The 17859-nt window shown below is 49.9% G+C and overlaps 1 protein-coding gene across 1 annotated transcript; it reads left to right on the top strand.

Moving 5' to 3' along the window:
• The first annotated feature begins 1340 nt into the window (after positions 1-1340).
• Positions 1341-16754, top strand: LOC102374207 (cytochrome b561). Its single transcript, XM_006017828.3, has 6 exons — positions 1341-2667; positions 9588-9832; positions 10878-10976; positions 11442-11545; positions 11993-12150; positions 13095-16754. Exons 2-6 carry the CDS (start codon positions 9628-9630, stop codon positions 13288-13290), a joined length of 762 nt encoding a protein of 253 aa, XP_006017890.1. The 5' UTR covers positions 1341-2667; positions 9588-9627; the 3' UTR covers positions 13291-16754.
• The last annotated feature ends 1105 nt before the right edge of the window (positions 16755-17859 follow it).

Raw genomic sequence — 17859 nt, 5'->3', positions numbered from 1 at the left:
GTGCAGCGGGGCGGCCGGGCGGCTCCTCCGCCAGGGCTGTGCGCGCCGAGGAGGCGCCGCGAGAGCCCAGCTCCGCCTGCCTTTGCTGTCCCCAGCCCTCCTGCTGTGGGCCCCTGTTGGCACGCAGCGCGCTGGCTCCACGCGCGGGGCTTGCTAGGGCTCGGCCGGCCGCTGGCAGCCTAGCAGGGCAGGATCGGGCCCCGGCTAAGCAGTGCCAGGCACTCTTCTGGGTGTGGCGTTTCCTAGGCGGCAGGAGAAACCCTGTCACCCTGCAGCGCTGCAGCTGCGCCCTGTCTGGGCTGGGAGGTGCGCTGGGTGGCTGTGAGACCGAGGGCAGGCGGCATCCTTGCAGGGGCTGGTGCAGCTCTCCCACTTGCTGCCTTTGCTTCCATTTCTGGGAAATGCTTCCGTTTCCTACAGCACGTGAAATGGGGTGGGGAGATAATCTCTAGTCACCACTGAACCATTTCTCTGCCTTGCACGGTGGCCTGTAGCAGTTGCCATAGAACTCGTTTATTTAATAAGCTACTTAAAGGCCCTTTCAGGCCTCCCTTTTCATCCCACTTACTGTTCTCTGTAGGGGAGCTTATTGGCACGTGATCCTTTTGTAGATCTGTGTTCTCTCATAGTTTTTTTTTTTTAATTCCCTTAAAATAAGGTCTAGCTAAGCAAACTTCACTTCTCAGGTGGGAGTAACCCTCAGACCTGGGGTTTTCCATCTGGTGGCATTTATATGGTGTGTCTACACATCAGATCAAATGGGTGTGATCTGAAATAGTCACACGAGGGAGAAGACACCTGGAAAACTGTCACGACCAGAGACATTGCCGTGAGGGTAGGCAGCAAGTCGAACAGGATTTTGCAGTGGGACATGGCTACACAACAGGCAAATGTAATCTTTGGGCTGCAGAGGAGAAAGGTGCTTCATTGATCAGGGAAGGTGGGGCTACCTTTTTGGCACAAATTAGCCCCGCATCCTCCCCGAGTGCCACTTGAACCCACTTCCCCTGCCCAATTATATTGCTCTGCTTTCTGCTCTCAGCCCTGTGCTCAGTGCTTCATCTGCTGCTCTGCTTTCTGCTTATTTCCTTGTGCTCCCTGCCCAACCTGTTGTTTTGGTTTCTGCTTCCTGCCTTATCTGCTGCTGTGCTGCCTGTCCCCTCCCTGAGCTGCTGTATGCCACACACACAGGCTGCCTGTGCCACTTGTGGCACCCATGCCCCAGGTTGGCCACTCCTGGGTTATGGTACTGGCAAGAGACTTGGGACTTAGAGCTTTGCTGCAGGTTCCCTACATAACCTCAGGCATGTCACTTAGTCTCTTCTTCACTACCCTGCCTCACATGGGGGTTGTGTTCACAAGGGTGAGTGTACTAACTATAGTGGGCCACTTTCCTTTCCTTTTTCATGTCCCTGTGACAAGGCCTTTAACAGAATTTGCAGATTCACTGGACTCTGACAGGCTGCACCGTGAATGCTTCTGCTATGGCCTCGAACATGCCACCTCTTGCCTGTCAAATCAGCCACTGATGCTATTGGGAGTGGGGCTTGGCTAGACAGACACTATTGACAGATGAGGGAGTTGATGGGTCTCCGAGGTGTGACTGTACCTGGAGCACTGCTCAGGACTCTCTACATAAAACTACCATCAGATAGGTTCACAATAGCAACAGAACTGACCAGAGACCTGGAGCATTTGATTTATAAGAAAGTCTTGAGGGCTAGGTTAGTTGACAACTCAGAACCCACAGAAAGCCTTCTGGGGAGCGAGTTGGGTCCATCTCCAGTTCAGTTACCAGGTTTGCAGAAGTACTCGGGTCCCACCAGGCCACTTACAGTCAGACTGTCACGAGAGCGCAGCATCTATCATGAAAGGATATTTCACGTATTTAACCTAGTAAAACACTGACCTGTAGGACTGCTAGATGGATGTTGTATAACTTGGTTAGTAATGATTGAAGGGCAGCTCTTATAGCCTGTATTTACACAGTGTTAAGGTCCACGAAGGGAGAGAATCACTCTGCAGGGTTAACTAGAGGTAATGGGATGAAATAAAGAACCCTCCTAAGAGTGAGCAAAGGGTGAAATTAGGGATATTTCCTGCTCTAAATGTCTCTAATTTAGAGAAATTTTCAAATTTTCTGTTCTAAATGCTGAATGTTGTTTTTTAAAAAAAATATAAAAGGGCTGTTGTTGTTTTTATGACAGATGCTTTGTGCCAGGCAGTTTATTTCAGGTCCTCAGTAGGACATATGTATCTCACTAATTCCCTGTGTCTGGGGAGGTATTATCTCAGTAGCTAGATTACTTGGGGTAGGATGGGAATGATTTCCTGTGCTCTGCCTCTGCTGCCCATGGGGAAAGTAGACCTTTGCCAGCGATGACTGCGTTTCTATTCGGTAGTGTTGCAAGGCAACCAGCTTGTGAAATGGAATGGGTTAACTGGCTAGGGATGCATTTTTCCCAGCATGCAGAGCTGCCTTAATAGGGAATCTTGCTGCAGGTGTTATTAATTTGGGGAAGGAGGATTCTCAGGAGATGATTAACCTAGCCTGGATCATCATCACACACTGGGCAATCAGCTTTTGCTAGGCTGGTGACAGTGAATTGCAGGCAGTGGGGTTGTTGCTGTTGCTGTTGCTAGAGACAGACACTTCCAGGAGTCCATGTGAGTCTGCATCCTCTATCCTGACTCTCCAAGGCTTTGGTTTTGGCTTGGCGTGGGTGGGGTTGGGATTTGCTGCCTGAAGCAGCTTCAGCAGCTGGTTTTTAGACTGGGATCTTATGTTTGCTAGTGCTGGGACTGACTGCTTCATTTTCCAGTGTGAGTGTGTCATTTAGTGTTGGCTGGGACTGCCTTAGTCCAGGGGAGGGAAGGGTATGTAGCAGCTACAGATTGCAGGGCCTGATTCTTAAATTGTGTTCACTCCAAATCTCTCTCCTCACCTGGGGCCATAGGCTTCCCCACTGGCAGCTGCTGCTGTTCCTTGGAAGCATTCTGAAAACCAAGATCAAGAGAGGAGAGCAGGCATGGGGTCCCCCATAGAGGCTACATAGCCAACAGAGGCAGAGAAAAGGGTTCTGGATAATTCAAAGTGTTGTAGTACAGGCAGTCCTCAGACTTACGACACAGTTGGTTCCTGAAAACCACCTCTTATGTTGAACGTTGTAACTCGGAACTGATTTTTTTCCATAGGAAACAATGTTATAAATGGGGGATTGGTTCCTGAACTAAGGCTCCATACCCTATTTTCACCAAAAATAACCCAGAATTTTGTATTTAATCAATTATAGATGAGTAATATAGCTACATTAATGTATTTATATTGTAAATAGCAATCATATTGATTTGGAAGGACTTCTTTGAGGTGACTTTGCTGAATGTTTTGAAGGGCTCTTGGTTGGACTTTTTGAAGGATTCTTGGCTGGTGTCTTGGCTGCAGGTGTTTCTGGATTCTTGTCTGCTTTCTTAAAGAAAGTATCCAAGGAAGTTTGGACAGATGTTCTCCAGGAAGATGAGTGACGCAGTGAACTTGTTCGCTGGCATGGCATTGCATGGGATCAAGCGTTGTAAAGTCGAAACTGATGTCATAAAGTTGAAACAGGGTGTCAATTTATAAACGTTGTCAGTGCAAAACATTGTAACTCGAAACGCTGCACGTCGAGGATGTTGTAAGTGCAAACGTTGTAATGGGGTCTGTCCACCCTGGGTGTTTACATGCTGGAGAGGAGAGACACTGGAGAGAGAATCTGATGTTATTAAACAGCATGTTAGTGAGACTTGTTTTTCTAGCAGTACAGGATAACTCCTTTAATAACCGTAAGGGGGTCAGGAGGAAAGCATGAGTTGGGAGTTGAAAGCTGCGGTATTGGAAAGCGGAGCCTGATTTCAGTGTAGCTCCTGTCCCTTGCTCTCTGCTTGGTGTTTCCCCAGAAACAGTGTGTGCCATGGGTGGATCACAGGCACAAGAGTAATGTCTTCATCGAAGAGAACATGGTATGTATGCTGTCAGGCTGCTGCTCTTTGGAGACCATGATACTAGAGGCCAGCCTTCAGAGCGCTTAGCACCCATTCTGATGCTGATGCACACAGAGTTCAGTCCACTGAGGCTCCTGCCCTGCAAATCTTGTCCACTGCCAACAGTGCCTCAGGAAAAGCAGAGGTCTCCTGGAAACTCTGACCCTTTAAAAGGGGCAGGACAGATTCAAGTTGCTCTGTTCTAGCAGAGTCCGTTACAAGGCTGCTTCACGGGAACAAGCTAACCGTACTGGAGTTTTCAGGCCTCTATTTTAGGAGCATAACAGCACGCAGATGAATTTTTGCACCTTGGAAGGGTTAAGATGGTAGGTTCCGCATTGCGTACTGTGCTGTCTGTGTTCTGCAGTGGCTTTTCCCATTGGCGTCACTTTTATTTGCTCTGCATGCCCGTGTCTTGGGACAGCAGGCATGTTATCGCTAGAGGCAGCTTCAGGGCTTTTTGAATTCTGTTCTGGTGGCAGGACTGTCATTACCAAAGCCATGCCCAGCTCTTTCCCACGATGGTAACAGCTGAGAGCAAAAGGCATGAGGCCTGTTGGTGCAAAGCTGCCGTAGTACTTGGGAGGAAGAGCATGCTCTGGGTTCCAGTATCTACGCTCTGATGCCAATTGTCTGATTACTTGACTGATTCTACCCTGTTATGACTTATAGTCCTATCAGGTCTGACTTCTGTCCTGACTGCAGATAGGGAGGCTGCAGGGCCATTTTCAAACAACATCTGCCCACATCTGTCTGAGGCTCCATTTCCCCTTGTAGGGCAGGCTGTGCCGTAGAGTCAGACTAGCATAAAGTCACATTGCATGGTGGCTTGGCATTGGGCTGGAGAACAGTTGCTTGTTCTCAGGTGATGAACCTGAGTCCATCAGGTTCCACTGAGTCCAGTGTTGGCACTAGGAATTTGGGATCCTTGGCAAAGCTGTCAGGTTGGGGGAAGGGAGATCTGTGTAGCTCCTCCTCTTCCCTGGCAGACAAGATTTCCCTGAGCAGAGAGGTCTTGTCTCAGCACCAGGCCTGCCCCCACCTCTCTTCACGCTGAAGAGGAGCGCTAGGTGTTTGTCTGCTCCTTCTTTCCCCGAGACAGGCTTGCCCTCTGCAGCTTGTAGCACTTTGCAGTCCCACCATTATCCTGCCTCAGTTTCCTTCCAGGAGTACAGTTCCCAATGACATGGCCCTCCTGGCTCAGACACTCAACTCCCAACTCTTCAGGAGTATCCAAGCATCAAAAGAGCGTACCAAAACCAAAGAGGAGAGCACGCAGTCCTGGGCCCAGTTCTCTCATCCAGAGTGTGCCTTCTCCGCACCACTCCCATTTGAGCTCCCTGCTTCAGACCTGCCTTCCCTTGGGGATGAAGTGAGGGTCTCCACCACATTTTCCTCACTGGGCAAGAATTGGAGACCTAGTCATTCCCACCTTCGCAATTGGACTAGGTTCTTTCCTTTTATCCCTACCTCCCAGGCACATTACCTGCTGCAGGTGCAATGAGGCAGGAAGGACTGAGACCCCAGGCTCTTTTTAACCCCTTCCTGAGCAACATGGCACATAGTCATACCCCCTTGTGAGAGACAGCAGAATCTGTAGAGCACAGGACACTTGCTGGTGCCTGCCATGGCCTAGAGGGGGGAAAGGGGGAAAGCCATAGCCCTTTTCCTTAGTATTCCCAAAGGGAGAGTGCCTAGTGATCTCCTTTGCTTTCAAGGCTTTGATCCCTAATGCCCCCTCCAGAGCCTCTTCTGACCTCAAGCTGCAAGAGCCATAAGCACGCAGCTGGCATTTGTAGTGCAGTCTAATAGAATAAACCAATTGTCTTAATCCACTTATCTTGCATGATCCAATAAAGTCTGCAGCTCTGGCTAGGAAGAAAAGTGTGTGTGTTCTTAATAAATCTTCCCCACTTCAACTGGCATCATTAATCTGTCTGTCGGGATCCATTTCTGACATGTTTGCTTACATGCAAACTTTGTTAAGGTGGAGTTGGAAGAGTTGCCACTGCTCCCTGCACTTTGAGCAGTTCTTGATTCCCATGAGGGTCGCTTCATAAATGTCCCCAAAAATCATAGGGTAACTTGGGGAGGGGGAAGGAGAGATGCCATGAGCTTATAGCAACAGGCTGTAGGTAGCTTGCAACCTGCTTCTTGAACAACCTTAAATTTGTACCTGCTGGGACACTGGTGCCTTGTCAAGTGCCCTGTAAGATTGTTCTCTTGGAGCAGGGAGTTCTTGCCCAACCTTCAAGAAGCTCATAGCAGAAAATGCCTTCCTGCTGCCTAGGATTGTGGCTGTGAAACTGGGCATGGAAAGGTACAGCAGCTCTGTGATGGGCCAGGTAACAGCAATGACTCCCCTTGGCAGCACTGCTCCTCAACCCAGGCTGAGCCCCAGGGCACTGTACAGCTTTACTGTTGTGCTGGGCACCGAGAAGTGACCCTTGTATTAGGAGTGAGGGTCTCCTGCCATTATACTGGCACGGGTTTATAGCTGGATGGGCAGCTGTCCTGGGTCCCTTGTCTTTTCAGGAAATGCGTGGAGTTTTCCTTGTACTGCATTCTGCAGGGAGGTCTCTGCAGGGTTTGGAAGTCCGAGCTGTGGAGAGCAAAAACCATGCTGTTGCTCCGCCCTTGTAGGAGGCTGGTGGGGATGGCATCTTGTTCTGTTCTTGGTGCTCCTTGGCCAGATTGAGGAGCCCATGCCAGACCTCTGCCCTACCTGTCCCCAGGCCTGTCTGATGGCCGTTTGCTAGGGTTTAGAGAAAATGCAAACAAAACAATGACAAAAAGACCTCCGCTTTAACCTGCTGCACTGGCAAAACCGACCCTTTGCAGTGGGGAGCTCCAATGCCTGCTAACGTGAGCCAGCAGTATAGACTGTGACTGGGGGACCCTCAGGTTTTAGTAGTTGAGCTAATGCACCTTGCAGGTAGTTTGCACAAGTCAATAGAATTTGTGGTATCAGATGAGAGATGAGGCTAGACAGGAGGAGTGAGACAAGGCTTGACATGTTATCCACACAACCTTGAGGGCTTGGGCCTGCAATATTGGAGTGACGCTATGCAGTCTCCCTTATCTGTCAGATGAAGACACTGATAGCTACTGGCCCCCAAGGTCAGGCTGGGAGGCCTTGCACAGCAAAGAGGGCTGTAAAATGCTCAGAAGCACTAGTAGCAGTCAGAGGAAGACCAGATGTGAATTTGTGGCCTTTGCTTTCAGTCCCAGGGATCTTTCCCCCAAGTTTCAGGCTGGCTCATGGTAAAGCAGGACCATTCCAGTGTGTGGAGGCTGCCTGCAGACCCTTCCTTATCTTTGTGCAAAAAATGGAGTTGCAACACTAAAATAAAAAGACAGGGTAGACGTGTACCTTTTTGACTAAATTATGTAGCATAAGTTTTCAGGAGCTGGAGCTCATTTCATCAGATGCTGTGAAAGACCGTGCACAGAGTACTGTATAAAGTGGAGAGTGTAAATTGAATACAAAAGGCAGAAAGGAAGAAGGGGAGCTGGAGTCTTTAACCTACAAGTTACAATAATGCCATCAATCTATGTAAGAGTGCTCACCCTGACTGAGATGTCTGTAACTGCCCCCTTAGGACATGAGGCTCCTGTCAGTTCTCGCATGAACAATGCAAGCTTCCCACCTCCCATTGAAGGATGGTTTCTCCCTAGGATTCCTTTTACGCCCCTCGTTTTGCTCATTTATTCCAAATCAGCCTTAAAAATCCCAACTGCTTGTTAATGTTTCTTGCTTCCCAATTACCATCTGTTGCCCCATGTAAGTGCAGCAAAGACTTGAGTGGTTTGTCATGAATACCAGTGGAAGCCAGGCTTCCATGGGTTTCATTAGACCTGGACGAGGCCAGTGCTGGAAAACACCATCTGTTCTTTGCCTAGGTTCAAGCAGAACATCCAAGATGACTGGCTCCTTCTGGGAGCAATCCTGACCTCCTCTTTAGCAGTACATTTTATGAATAAAGTTTTCTGCTGCTTCCTGCTGCTCTAGCCTTCTACCAGCAGACCCTGGTACCCAAAGAACATAAATTGGGCCACTCTTTCCTTGCCAAATTTAAGACAATCCCATCACTTTAAAATAGAAGGACATGAGGATATTTGCAACCAGGACTCATAGTAGAAATTATATCTTTTATTAGAACAACAGGATTTTTGCAAAAAATAATTGTTTAATTGCAAGCTTTTGGGCACAAACACCCTTCATCAGGCATTGGCGAAAAGATTGTAAAAGTTCTCCTGGGTAGAAATGAAAGTTCATATTTCATAGGATTTCACAGAGGAGTCAATAGATGATTGCTTTTTTTCCTCTAGACCAATACGGCTACAACCTGGATACCTGACACGAGGATATTTGGGCCTTTTAGGATTCATGTTTCCAGGCTCTTGCCTGCAAACAGAAGGGTTAAAATCTGTTTCTTAATTAAAGCATTGGTTCTGTCTCGCATGACTGGTTCTTTATGAGAAACACCAGAATGCAGGATTTGTGACAGACTGAAGAGTTGACAATGCTCCTACCCCAGTAGGAGCCACTACCATCATGCCATACACAACCAAGTTTGAAGAGTGTCTAGGAGCCCCAGTGCATAGCTGTGCAAACAGGAAAAAAAAGAGTTTAAGACTGAAATTGGGGAAAAATCAGGGCATCTGGTGAGGACAGAGGGATGCAAGGGTCAGCAATGAAGATAAAATGGAGAGACTGCTGGAGCCTTCTTGGGAGGCTGTGACAGGGGACCTTGATGAACAAGGAAGAAGTCTTGTTTTATTCAGGCTGTGGCAGGCTGCAGCTTCCACCCATGCTGAATCAGCCAGCTAGATCCGTGTGCCAGGCAAGCCTCTGAGAACGGGAGTCCCACCCAGGGCCATTCATAAGTCAGCAGGGAAGTTCCTCTAGACCTGATGGCAGATGATGCCTGGAGCAGTGAGGACCTGTGGGGTCACATGCAGAGCAGCTGCAGCTCCTAGTTTGGCAGAACAGTCTCTAACCTTCTCTCCCTTGTTGTTTTTAGCCATGCTTGTGGCTTGCCCAGGTAGGGGGAATACTAGCCTAGCTGCCTTGGTGACTGTTTGGGCACAATACCCAGGCTGGGTGTGACCAGGTTTGTTTTTCTTTGGACAAACACTGAGTAATGCCTTCAGATTCAACAAAACACTTCCCCTCTGCATGCTGGGTGCCTGCAACACAGCACAGGGCTGCCCTTGTTTGCGATCTGTTATGCCCATACCTGGGCTGGCTTTGCAGGTGCAGCCCACAGAAGTGCCCTGGGCTGATGGGTTCCATAGGTGCCTGCTGAGCTCAGGTAGTCAGCTGTGGTTGCAAGCTGCTGTGCTCAAAAGCATGTGAGAACTGGGAGTGGGTCTTGAGATCAACCATCTGGTCCCTGCCTGAAATACGAACAATCTCCAAGCTGATGCTGGGACTCTGGCTCTTATGCAAGAAGATTAGTTGAATAGTGTCCTGGATGCTCGTGAGGTGCCTGGGAAAGGTGATGGATCCCTTCTGAGCTCCTGGTGTGCTGCCACACTGATCACTCTTCTTGTTGTGCCTGCAGCCTGTGATCCTGTTGCTGAGCGTCATCTGCCTTGCCTGATATGGAAGACAGCCTTGCAAGGCCTCCGAGCCCAGCAGGGCTCTCCTGCTATGTGGCGATCTCCCAGTTCTTGGGACTGACAGTGATTGCCATGACTGGAGCCTGGATGGGCCAGTTCCGGGGGGGCATCGCTTGGGAAAGCTTGCTAGAGTTCAACGTCCACCCACTCTGCATGATCATTGGAATGGTCTTCCTCCAAGGGGATGGTAAGCTGGGACCAGGACCTGGCCTGGTCGCAGGTAGTGGGGCAGGTGCTTGCTGTGTTCCTCAACACTCCTTCAGGGGACCAAGAGTCCAGGCCTCAGCCCCCCTGCTGACTGATGGAGTTAATAATTCCTTCTCCACTGTAGTCCCATAGGTGCTTCCCTACTGAATATTTTGGGTACAGCCTTAAAGTGGAGTTAGTCCAAATTTACACCAGTAACTGGATGAGGAGCTGGGCCGTTTCATGTTGGCCTGGTATTGCTTTCCATCACACTGCTCCAATTCGGCACCATCAGCCTGCTGGTCTGAAAGGGGACATGGCCCAGGCAGCAAGCTACCCATTCGGGAAAAGTACAAAGCTGTCCCATGACATGAGCAATTGGTACTGCAACTGGGTGCACTGATGCCATCTGCACTGAACTAGTGCAAAGCAAGGCTGGCTTCTCTGCTCTAGCTGAAGGGTGCAGGAGAGGGATGCTATGGGACATCTACTCTCGTAGCCGATGACAAAGCAACAGATCCCTATGGAAAGCTTCCTCATGCTGGTGATGAAACCCTTACTGTTGTCTGAGTGGAGCTGACGTGGGTCAGGCCTTCTGCAGAGCACTTAGCAGGGGATAAATGGATTGGGTGTGGAGGATGGCTTTGTGCCTTGCTCTGTCACAGTGCTGCTCAGGGAACCAGCAGCAGTAATTGTCTCCCAGATGGCCTCTTAAGCACGCAGCCAGGCACATCTGCACAGAGCTATGATGGGAAAGCTGCAGTAGCAGGTGCCCTGCAGCCAGGTCCTGTGGCTTTAAGGAAAGATTGAAGCTACCAAATTAAATCTGGGGAAGGCAGTGGGGAGAATAACAAAGTGCTTAACGCTCCCTGCAGTATGAGTCACCCTCTGCCTCCCTTTTGTGGCTCACTTCCAGCACTGGGTATCGTGCCCTCTTGGAGTTAATTTTACACATGTGTAGCACAGCTACACCTAGTCTTTTTTGGTGGGGGGCCTTTTCCTGACTTTCCCCCCTGCACTTGTCTCACATATGTTCTCTCCACCAGCTCTCCTGGTTTACCGGGTCTTCAGGAACGAAAGCAAGCGCTCCACCAAAATCCTCCATGGACTCCTTCATGTCCTTGCACTGGTCATCGCCCTTGTGGGTGAGTCCTGGGTTCCCCCACAACAAGGACAAGCCATCAGGAAGGTGGCCTGGACGGATTCCTCCAGCTGCAAGGCATCATTGGCAAGATGCCCCAAGAGCAGCAGTGTGCTGAGCAGGGGGGTTTGGAACCCTCCATTGCCCCTTTCCTCTTACAGCTCATAGACCATCCCAGAGAGGGGAGCAAAGACAGAGAGGGGAGCATCAGAGCCAGAGAGGTGGGTGGGTGGATGTAGCAGTCCCACTTGTAGCATGATGTAGTAGCCTGGTAATGCCAGAGCCCAGTGAACCTGGTTGTCAGGACCCTGCCAAGGCCAGCTTGGGGAGCCAGCAGAGTAATGGTTCACCCACTGCCACTTACCTCACTACCTGCATGCTGGTACTGTGAAGGGTACACAGAGTGCGATGAACGTGCTGGCTGAGGATGGGTGTCCAGCTCTAACAGGCTTCTTTCTCTTCTCCACAGGCCTGATAGCCGTGTTTGACTACCACAGGAAGAATAACTTTGCAGACATGTACAGCCTGCACAGCTGGTGTGGCATATCAGCCTTCAGCCTCTACTTTATCCAGGTGAGGGGCAGAGGGTGACCTGGAGCTGGGTGCTCTCTCCTGTCTTGCAGGCTCTCCTGACAGGCTGAGCTGCCTAGCGGTGAGAGCAGGGGGCTGGATGTCAGGACTAGTCCCAGCTCTGCTACTGACTTGCCCTGCGGGATCTGGGGCAACTCAGTCCCCTGTTATTTTAATTGGAAGTTGCTCCTGGGGGTTGGGAGAGACACGCGGTGCCAGCATCTGAGCAGGGCGCAGTTGGACTCTTACCTGGGCACTAATTCGTGTTTGCCTGTGGGGTGAGGTAGGAAGAGCTAAATTGCCCCAACCTCCGTGACCTGCTGCCATAATGGCTGCTGCAGTGGGAGCTGAGGTCTTGTTGGGAAAGGATTGCTGTCCACTGCGGTTTGGTTCCAGCCCTGAGAGGACTCAGTGGTTTATTGCCCCCTGCCATTTTTCTTTCCCTTCCAGTGGCTCATGGGCTTCAGCTTCTTCCTGTTTCCTGGAGCATCCTTCTCACTTCGCAACAAGTACAAATCGCACCATGTCTTCTTTGGCATCTTCCTCCTTATCCTCTCCATTGCCACATGCCTGCTGGGTATCAAGGAGCTGCTCCTCTTCAGTATTAAGTACATGGCTAAAACTGCTGGCCTGTATTCTTCTCCCCACCTCACCACTGGATTTCACATGGGCTTCAGCATGAGGCACTTCCTGGGCAGTGGGAGAAAACAGCCCCTCTAAACCTAGTTCCCAGTCCCGTTGTTCCTTCTCCTGCAGTGTTCGGGCCCCTAGATGCTATGGGTTGTGGTCCGCTAAGGTCTGGAGTAGACCTTAGTAGACACGTCTGACTTTCTCTAAGGCAGTAGTGTGTTGGCAAGATGCCTCGGGAGTCCAGGCCAGTGACAGGTGCTGCAGGATATTGGGAAATGTGGTTTGTGATTTCTTTTCTAGATAAAAACGCTGGATTCTGAGAGGCTTTTCCTTGTTGGATCCATGTTTCAGTTCTGGCCTTCTCATGCCTAATGGTTAGCTTCCAGATTTGATGCCTCTAGGTTTTCCTTCAAGCTCTTACTGGCCATATGGATCCTTTGTGCTGATCCAGACAAGGGCTGGATTGGCTGTCTCATTATGCCACACATGGGACAGCTGGTGTCAAACAGCCAGTGGGAAAAGTCCCTTGGCTGACTCTTTGTTTCAAGCACAGCCTGAGCTGTCTCTGCTAGTTAGCCAACATGGTGCCCAAACCAGCCAGGAGAGGCAGTAGCATCTAATAGGCAGTTCCTGTGTGGTTGTAGAGAAACTTTTAGCAGGACAGCAAGCAGGCTGTACAAGCCCAGCCTGGTTTGGCCCCTCCTGGACTACAGGAGGGTGGTTCCTTCACCAGAGTGCACTTCTGTGAAGGGATGTAGCTTTTTGTTGTCTTTAAGTCAGGCTGCTGGTTGTTTGGGATGGGGTCAGGGTAAATGGGAGCATTTCAGGGCCGGGACTGAATTAGAAGCTGCCCCTTGTGTGGATCTGTTGTATCCTCAGGGTAGCAGGAAGCCAGCTCCAATGCCCTTCTCTATTCTTGCAGGACCACCTACAGCTCCTTTGTGCCTGAAGGGATCCTAGCCAATGTTCTGGGCCTGCTGCTGATCACCTTCGGGCTGCTGATCGGGTACATCCTGACGCGGGATGAGTGGAAGAGACCTCCACTGGCTGAGGAACTGGCACTGTCCATGGATTTTAAAAATCTCACTGAGGGGGAGAGTCCCAGTGGCAGCCAGTGATGCCCTTGCATGGGGGAGGGCGAGGGTTTGGTGTTCTTATCATCCATAGTCCTTGCTCTCAGCCCTGTGCATGTGTGCTGTGTAACTAGAGCTCCACTGCTGTCTTGCGGATTCTACATCCCTGGTGTATTGGTGTCCGCCTCACTCCCCTGCCACCCAGTGATCATCAAGTGCAGCTGGCATGAGAGGGGAGGGCTTTAATTCCTCATGTGCAGGGGAGCCGTGTGCCAGTGCAGCTGCTCTCCAAGCCCACACTGTAGTCCTGTGCGTTGTGCTCCTGTGAGACATGCAGGTTGCTCTTTGTTCCCCACTGAGCCAGGGTGCCAGTCAGGGCCTCTTCCCTGCCTCCTACCCAAAGCACTGAGGTCTGGCTTTGCTCAAGGGCTGCTTTCTTTATGCTGCAGCCTTTAATACCAGCCGAGCTCCTCTAGGTATTTGGTTCCTTCTCCAAACCTCTTGAGGCTGGCAATTTTGCCCCTCTTGCACTAGGATTGCAGAGCTCTTACTTCCCAGCCTGGCAGGCCAGGCCAGGGGCACAGAGAAAGAACCTGTAGGTAAATGTCTAAACCAAATTCAGGTGAAAGATGAGGCCTTCAACCTGGCTCCTATCATTTCATGCATGCTGCCTCATTGTGCCTCCTGGAGCTCATGCAGTACTGGAAACAGTGTTTGTGCCAGTCCACCTGGTCCTGGGTGGATTTAAATCTGTCCTATGCTCCGTTTCAGTGCCCCTACTCCTTGGCTGAATGCCAAAGCTTTGGTGCCTTTAATGATCACAGTGGTGTTTGTCTTGCCCTGAGGCGCGTTACTTCCTGATGCCCCATAATGTACTGCTTCTGCAGATTCCCATCAGATCCCAACCAGCTCACAACAGCCAGCCACAGGAGTGGAGATGTCTGCCAAAGTCAAAGCACTCTCAAGCCCATCTAGCTAACAACATTTTGGAAGTACTTGTCCTCCTCTTTCCTGATTCTCCCTGGTGCTCAGGGGCATTTTTGGGGCAGGACTTCCAGCTGGACTCTGAGCAGGGAAGGCACACAGGGGATTTCCGCTACATTTTCTGACCTTAAATGACTTGGTGAGCAGTCAGTTTGTAAAGTGAAAGCACATGTCCTCTCTAAAGGGCTCGTGCCAGCTCCATCTCTTACTGTTCGGAGCCTACATGAGAAGCCCCGTTGCATTGGCAGCTGCTTCCTTTCACATCTGATGTTACAGCTTGTCTCATCCGCCTCCAATATTGGCTCTTTTTTGCAATTGGAGACAGACATGGGATTCCTCCACTCCAGGTGCTGAAAGGCATCACAAGTGCCTAGTGCTGCTGCACAGGCCTTTCCAGCTAGCAGTTACTCAAGGTTGATCAGACAGTCGGTATCCCTGCCTCTGAATCGGTGAGTAACTCCAGAGTGAACAGGCTGACCTGATGCAGACATTTGGCTGTGGAAGCAGCAGGCTGATGGGAGTGTTAATAGTTCCATGTTAGCAGAGTGAAGGAAATCACCGATAAAGAATAACAGGCAAAGGGAACTGGGCTTGAGAACCAGCTGGGAACTCAAGGCCCTCTTCTGAAAGTGTGTTCAACCCCCTGCCTCTCTAGGCACAAGGTGGCACAGGGCACAGGTCAGCCTAGGGGCCGAGTGAGGCTGTCTGGTGACATTGTTCCTGCCTGGACTGCCTGACAGAAGGGAGAGAGTTGCTGACAAGGGGAGGAGCTGGGAAAGCAATATTAGATTTGTTAATTAGCAGGTATCCTGTGTAAACAGTGTTGCCATGAACAAAAAGACACCTGGCTCTGCTATTGATCCCTGCCCATAAATGGTTCCCAGAGCCAGTGGCCTCTGCCCTGGTCTGATGATTCAGGGCAGACTCAAATATTTGGAGTCTTTCTAGACTGACCAGATCCAGACAAAGTCTGAGTTGGGGATTACTGTGTTTGCATGCCGTACAATCTCTTGCCCATGCCCACAGGGGCTCTCAAACAACCTCCTTCCCTGATGTGGCATAAATGGCACAAGTAACTGACTCTGGGGTTCTGCTGCCTGCATTTAACTTAGCACTTTGTGAAAAATTGGGTCCCTTTCAAAGGTGTTTCAATGGAGCACCCACAAGTCGCTTAGTCTTGCCTGGAAGTCTTAGCTTAGATCTTCTGTATCATACAAGACAGCAGGAAAGGTCAATCCATGGGGTGAGGAAGGAACGGAGCAAGGCGTTTCTTCCAAACGCTTCATTAATCCCACCCTGCCCATACTAGTCTCGAAAGAAACATTCTTTCCTGCTCTGGAACTGAGGGTGGACACAGATGTGCCTTCTGTTGCCTTTGTGGTGCCATGACATTTTTTTATGGCAGCACAAAAGCCAAGCTGTCAGATGTCGGTGCCCCTTGTTGCAGCACAAATGTGGCTTCGACAAAGGTACCAGTTTGTGTCGCTGTTTCATGCCAGATGTTTATCAAGTGGGGGGTTCAGGTAGCCCGGAGCCAGCTGTGCTCTCCAGCTGCCCTGATAGGTACTCTGGGGGCTTGAGGGGCCCAATCCTGCACACCCCAGGAATTTCTATGTTGGATCAGACTCCTTCATCTCTGGGAGCTGCTGCCTGGCTTTCCCTTCTGTGACATGGCCCTGGGGATCCTGGGGAAAAGAGGGAAAAGCCAGACATGTTTGCAGGGATGGAGGAGTCCAGGCCTGCATGGGAACTTCCTGGGTGTCCAGGACAGCCCCCTCAAGCCCTAAGAGAACACGCCACCCATTGTCCTGCAGCATGAATAGGCAGAACAGTAGGCAATGTGTTTCACCCACTGAAGTGGATCTGCTGTACCAAGACAAGACCTATGCCAGCACAGCTGATCTCCTTCATTTGGCAATATCTGTTTCTACCTTGAGTATTTCCATACTCAGGGTATGGGCCTGCTGCTTATAACCTTTCCAAGTATGTGCTAGATTACCAGGATGGAGATTGAAAGCCTGTTCCCTGCTGACATTAGTGGAAACAGACCTTCAGGTGAAGCCCTATGGAAACAATTGCCTAAATCTGCACGCTGTGCTCAGGGAAGTATACCTCAGTATGCAGCTGTCCTGGGATGCACGGTGCTGCAGCAGCCAACTGCCAGTAATCAGAGACACCACACAAACCTTTTCTATGTCAGCAAGCACCTGCTGTGCCACATGCCAGGTATTGACCTGGCACAAGATGCTGTTGATAATGTTTATACTTGAAAATATTTTCTACACAGTTGATCTTTTTTTGTTGCTGTAATTAATCTCTGAAAGAAACCCATTGTGTGTGGGGGGAGCTGCACTAGCTGAGCTGTGGATTTGTTGGCTCAAATGCCTATTGAAAGCAGAAGAAAAATCACGTTTTGTGCAACTTTGACCTGAAATGTTGTCTCCTATCAGAGCTGCATCTTGCTGTACTGTGTGCCATGCTGTCTGCTTTGTGGATGCTCCTGAGTCAATAAATATTTGCAATGAGCATGGCCTATCTCCTCTGTGTGCCAGCCAGCTGGTCATTCCCAATGCCCATTGTTCTGCCAGTACAACTCTTTTCCCCTTCCTGCCTGCCATGTGCTCCTGGTTCCAGAGCCAGTGTTAATATTTAACATCGATTACTGCAGGCTTTGCCTGCTACTCTTGGAGAGCAGGTAGCTAACGTCCAATGGAGATATGGCACTTGGTTCTGACAGAAAGGGTTTAGTCCTGAGATGGGCTCAGAACTAGGAATTAAAACCCTGATTTCTGAAAGACCTCTAAACCCTGCATCTGAAAGTGTCATGGGGCACCTGTAGGCACTGTGTACCTTTAACTATGTAGCACTATGTAGTCCATGCCTAACCCCATAGACCAAGCTGGAAACAGAATACTTAAGGTGCATCTACCCATTCATTAATGTGCTTTTGCAACTGCACATGTAAATTTAGTACCTGTAATGTGAGGTAATAAATAAATATGCATTAGCCTGCCCTAATGCACAGTAGTGAAAAAGCACAATTTTTTAGTGACACTTAATGTGCAGTAGCTCATTTTTACTGTGCATTAGCATATTAGCAGTTTCTGATGTGATGCTTTAATGCACAGTAAAATAGGCTACTGTGCATTGAAGCGCACGTGTAGGTGCCCCCTAACTTACCTGGGGCAATAGTGGTTTTGCCTGCAATAGAGCCACTGAAGTCAGTCATTTGGCTCAAATGAGACTTGGATAATAAAGAAAATAAGCCTCACTCTTGATCAGGTGTCTGGGGAGTGAGTGCATGTGAGGAAGTGTTTGCATCAGGGAGGGAAGCGTTACTGCTGGGGTGAAGATGAGACAAACCTTCTCAGGGCAGCGTGTGCTGTAACTATCCTTAATTGGAGACAGTTTCCTAAACTACAACTCTTTGCTAAGCTATAGCAGAAAAAGACTCCCTGCAATTCTGGGCTCCTCTGCCCTGCTATACTGAACATACACAACTGCTTTTGGATTGTTGGCTTTGGTTTTTAACCTAGTGGGGAACTAATCCAAAAGCAGCCTGAGCTACAAATACAGGACAAAGTGGTTTGGCTTGACTCAAAGGTAAACTCTCAGTCACCGAGGGGCAGT

The sequence above is a fragment of the Alligator sinensis genome, unplaced genomic scaffold (assembly GCF_000455745.1).
Source record: "Alligator sinensis unplaced genomic scaffold, ASM45574v1 scaffold444_1, whole genome shotgun sequence".
NCBI classification, from domain to species: Eukaryota; Metazoa; Chordata; order Crocodylia; family Alligatoridae; genus Alligator; species Alligator sinensis.
This window is presented reverse-complemented; position numbering and strand designations above follow the sequence as displayed.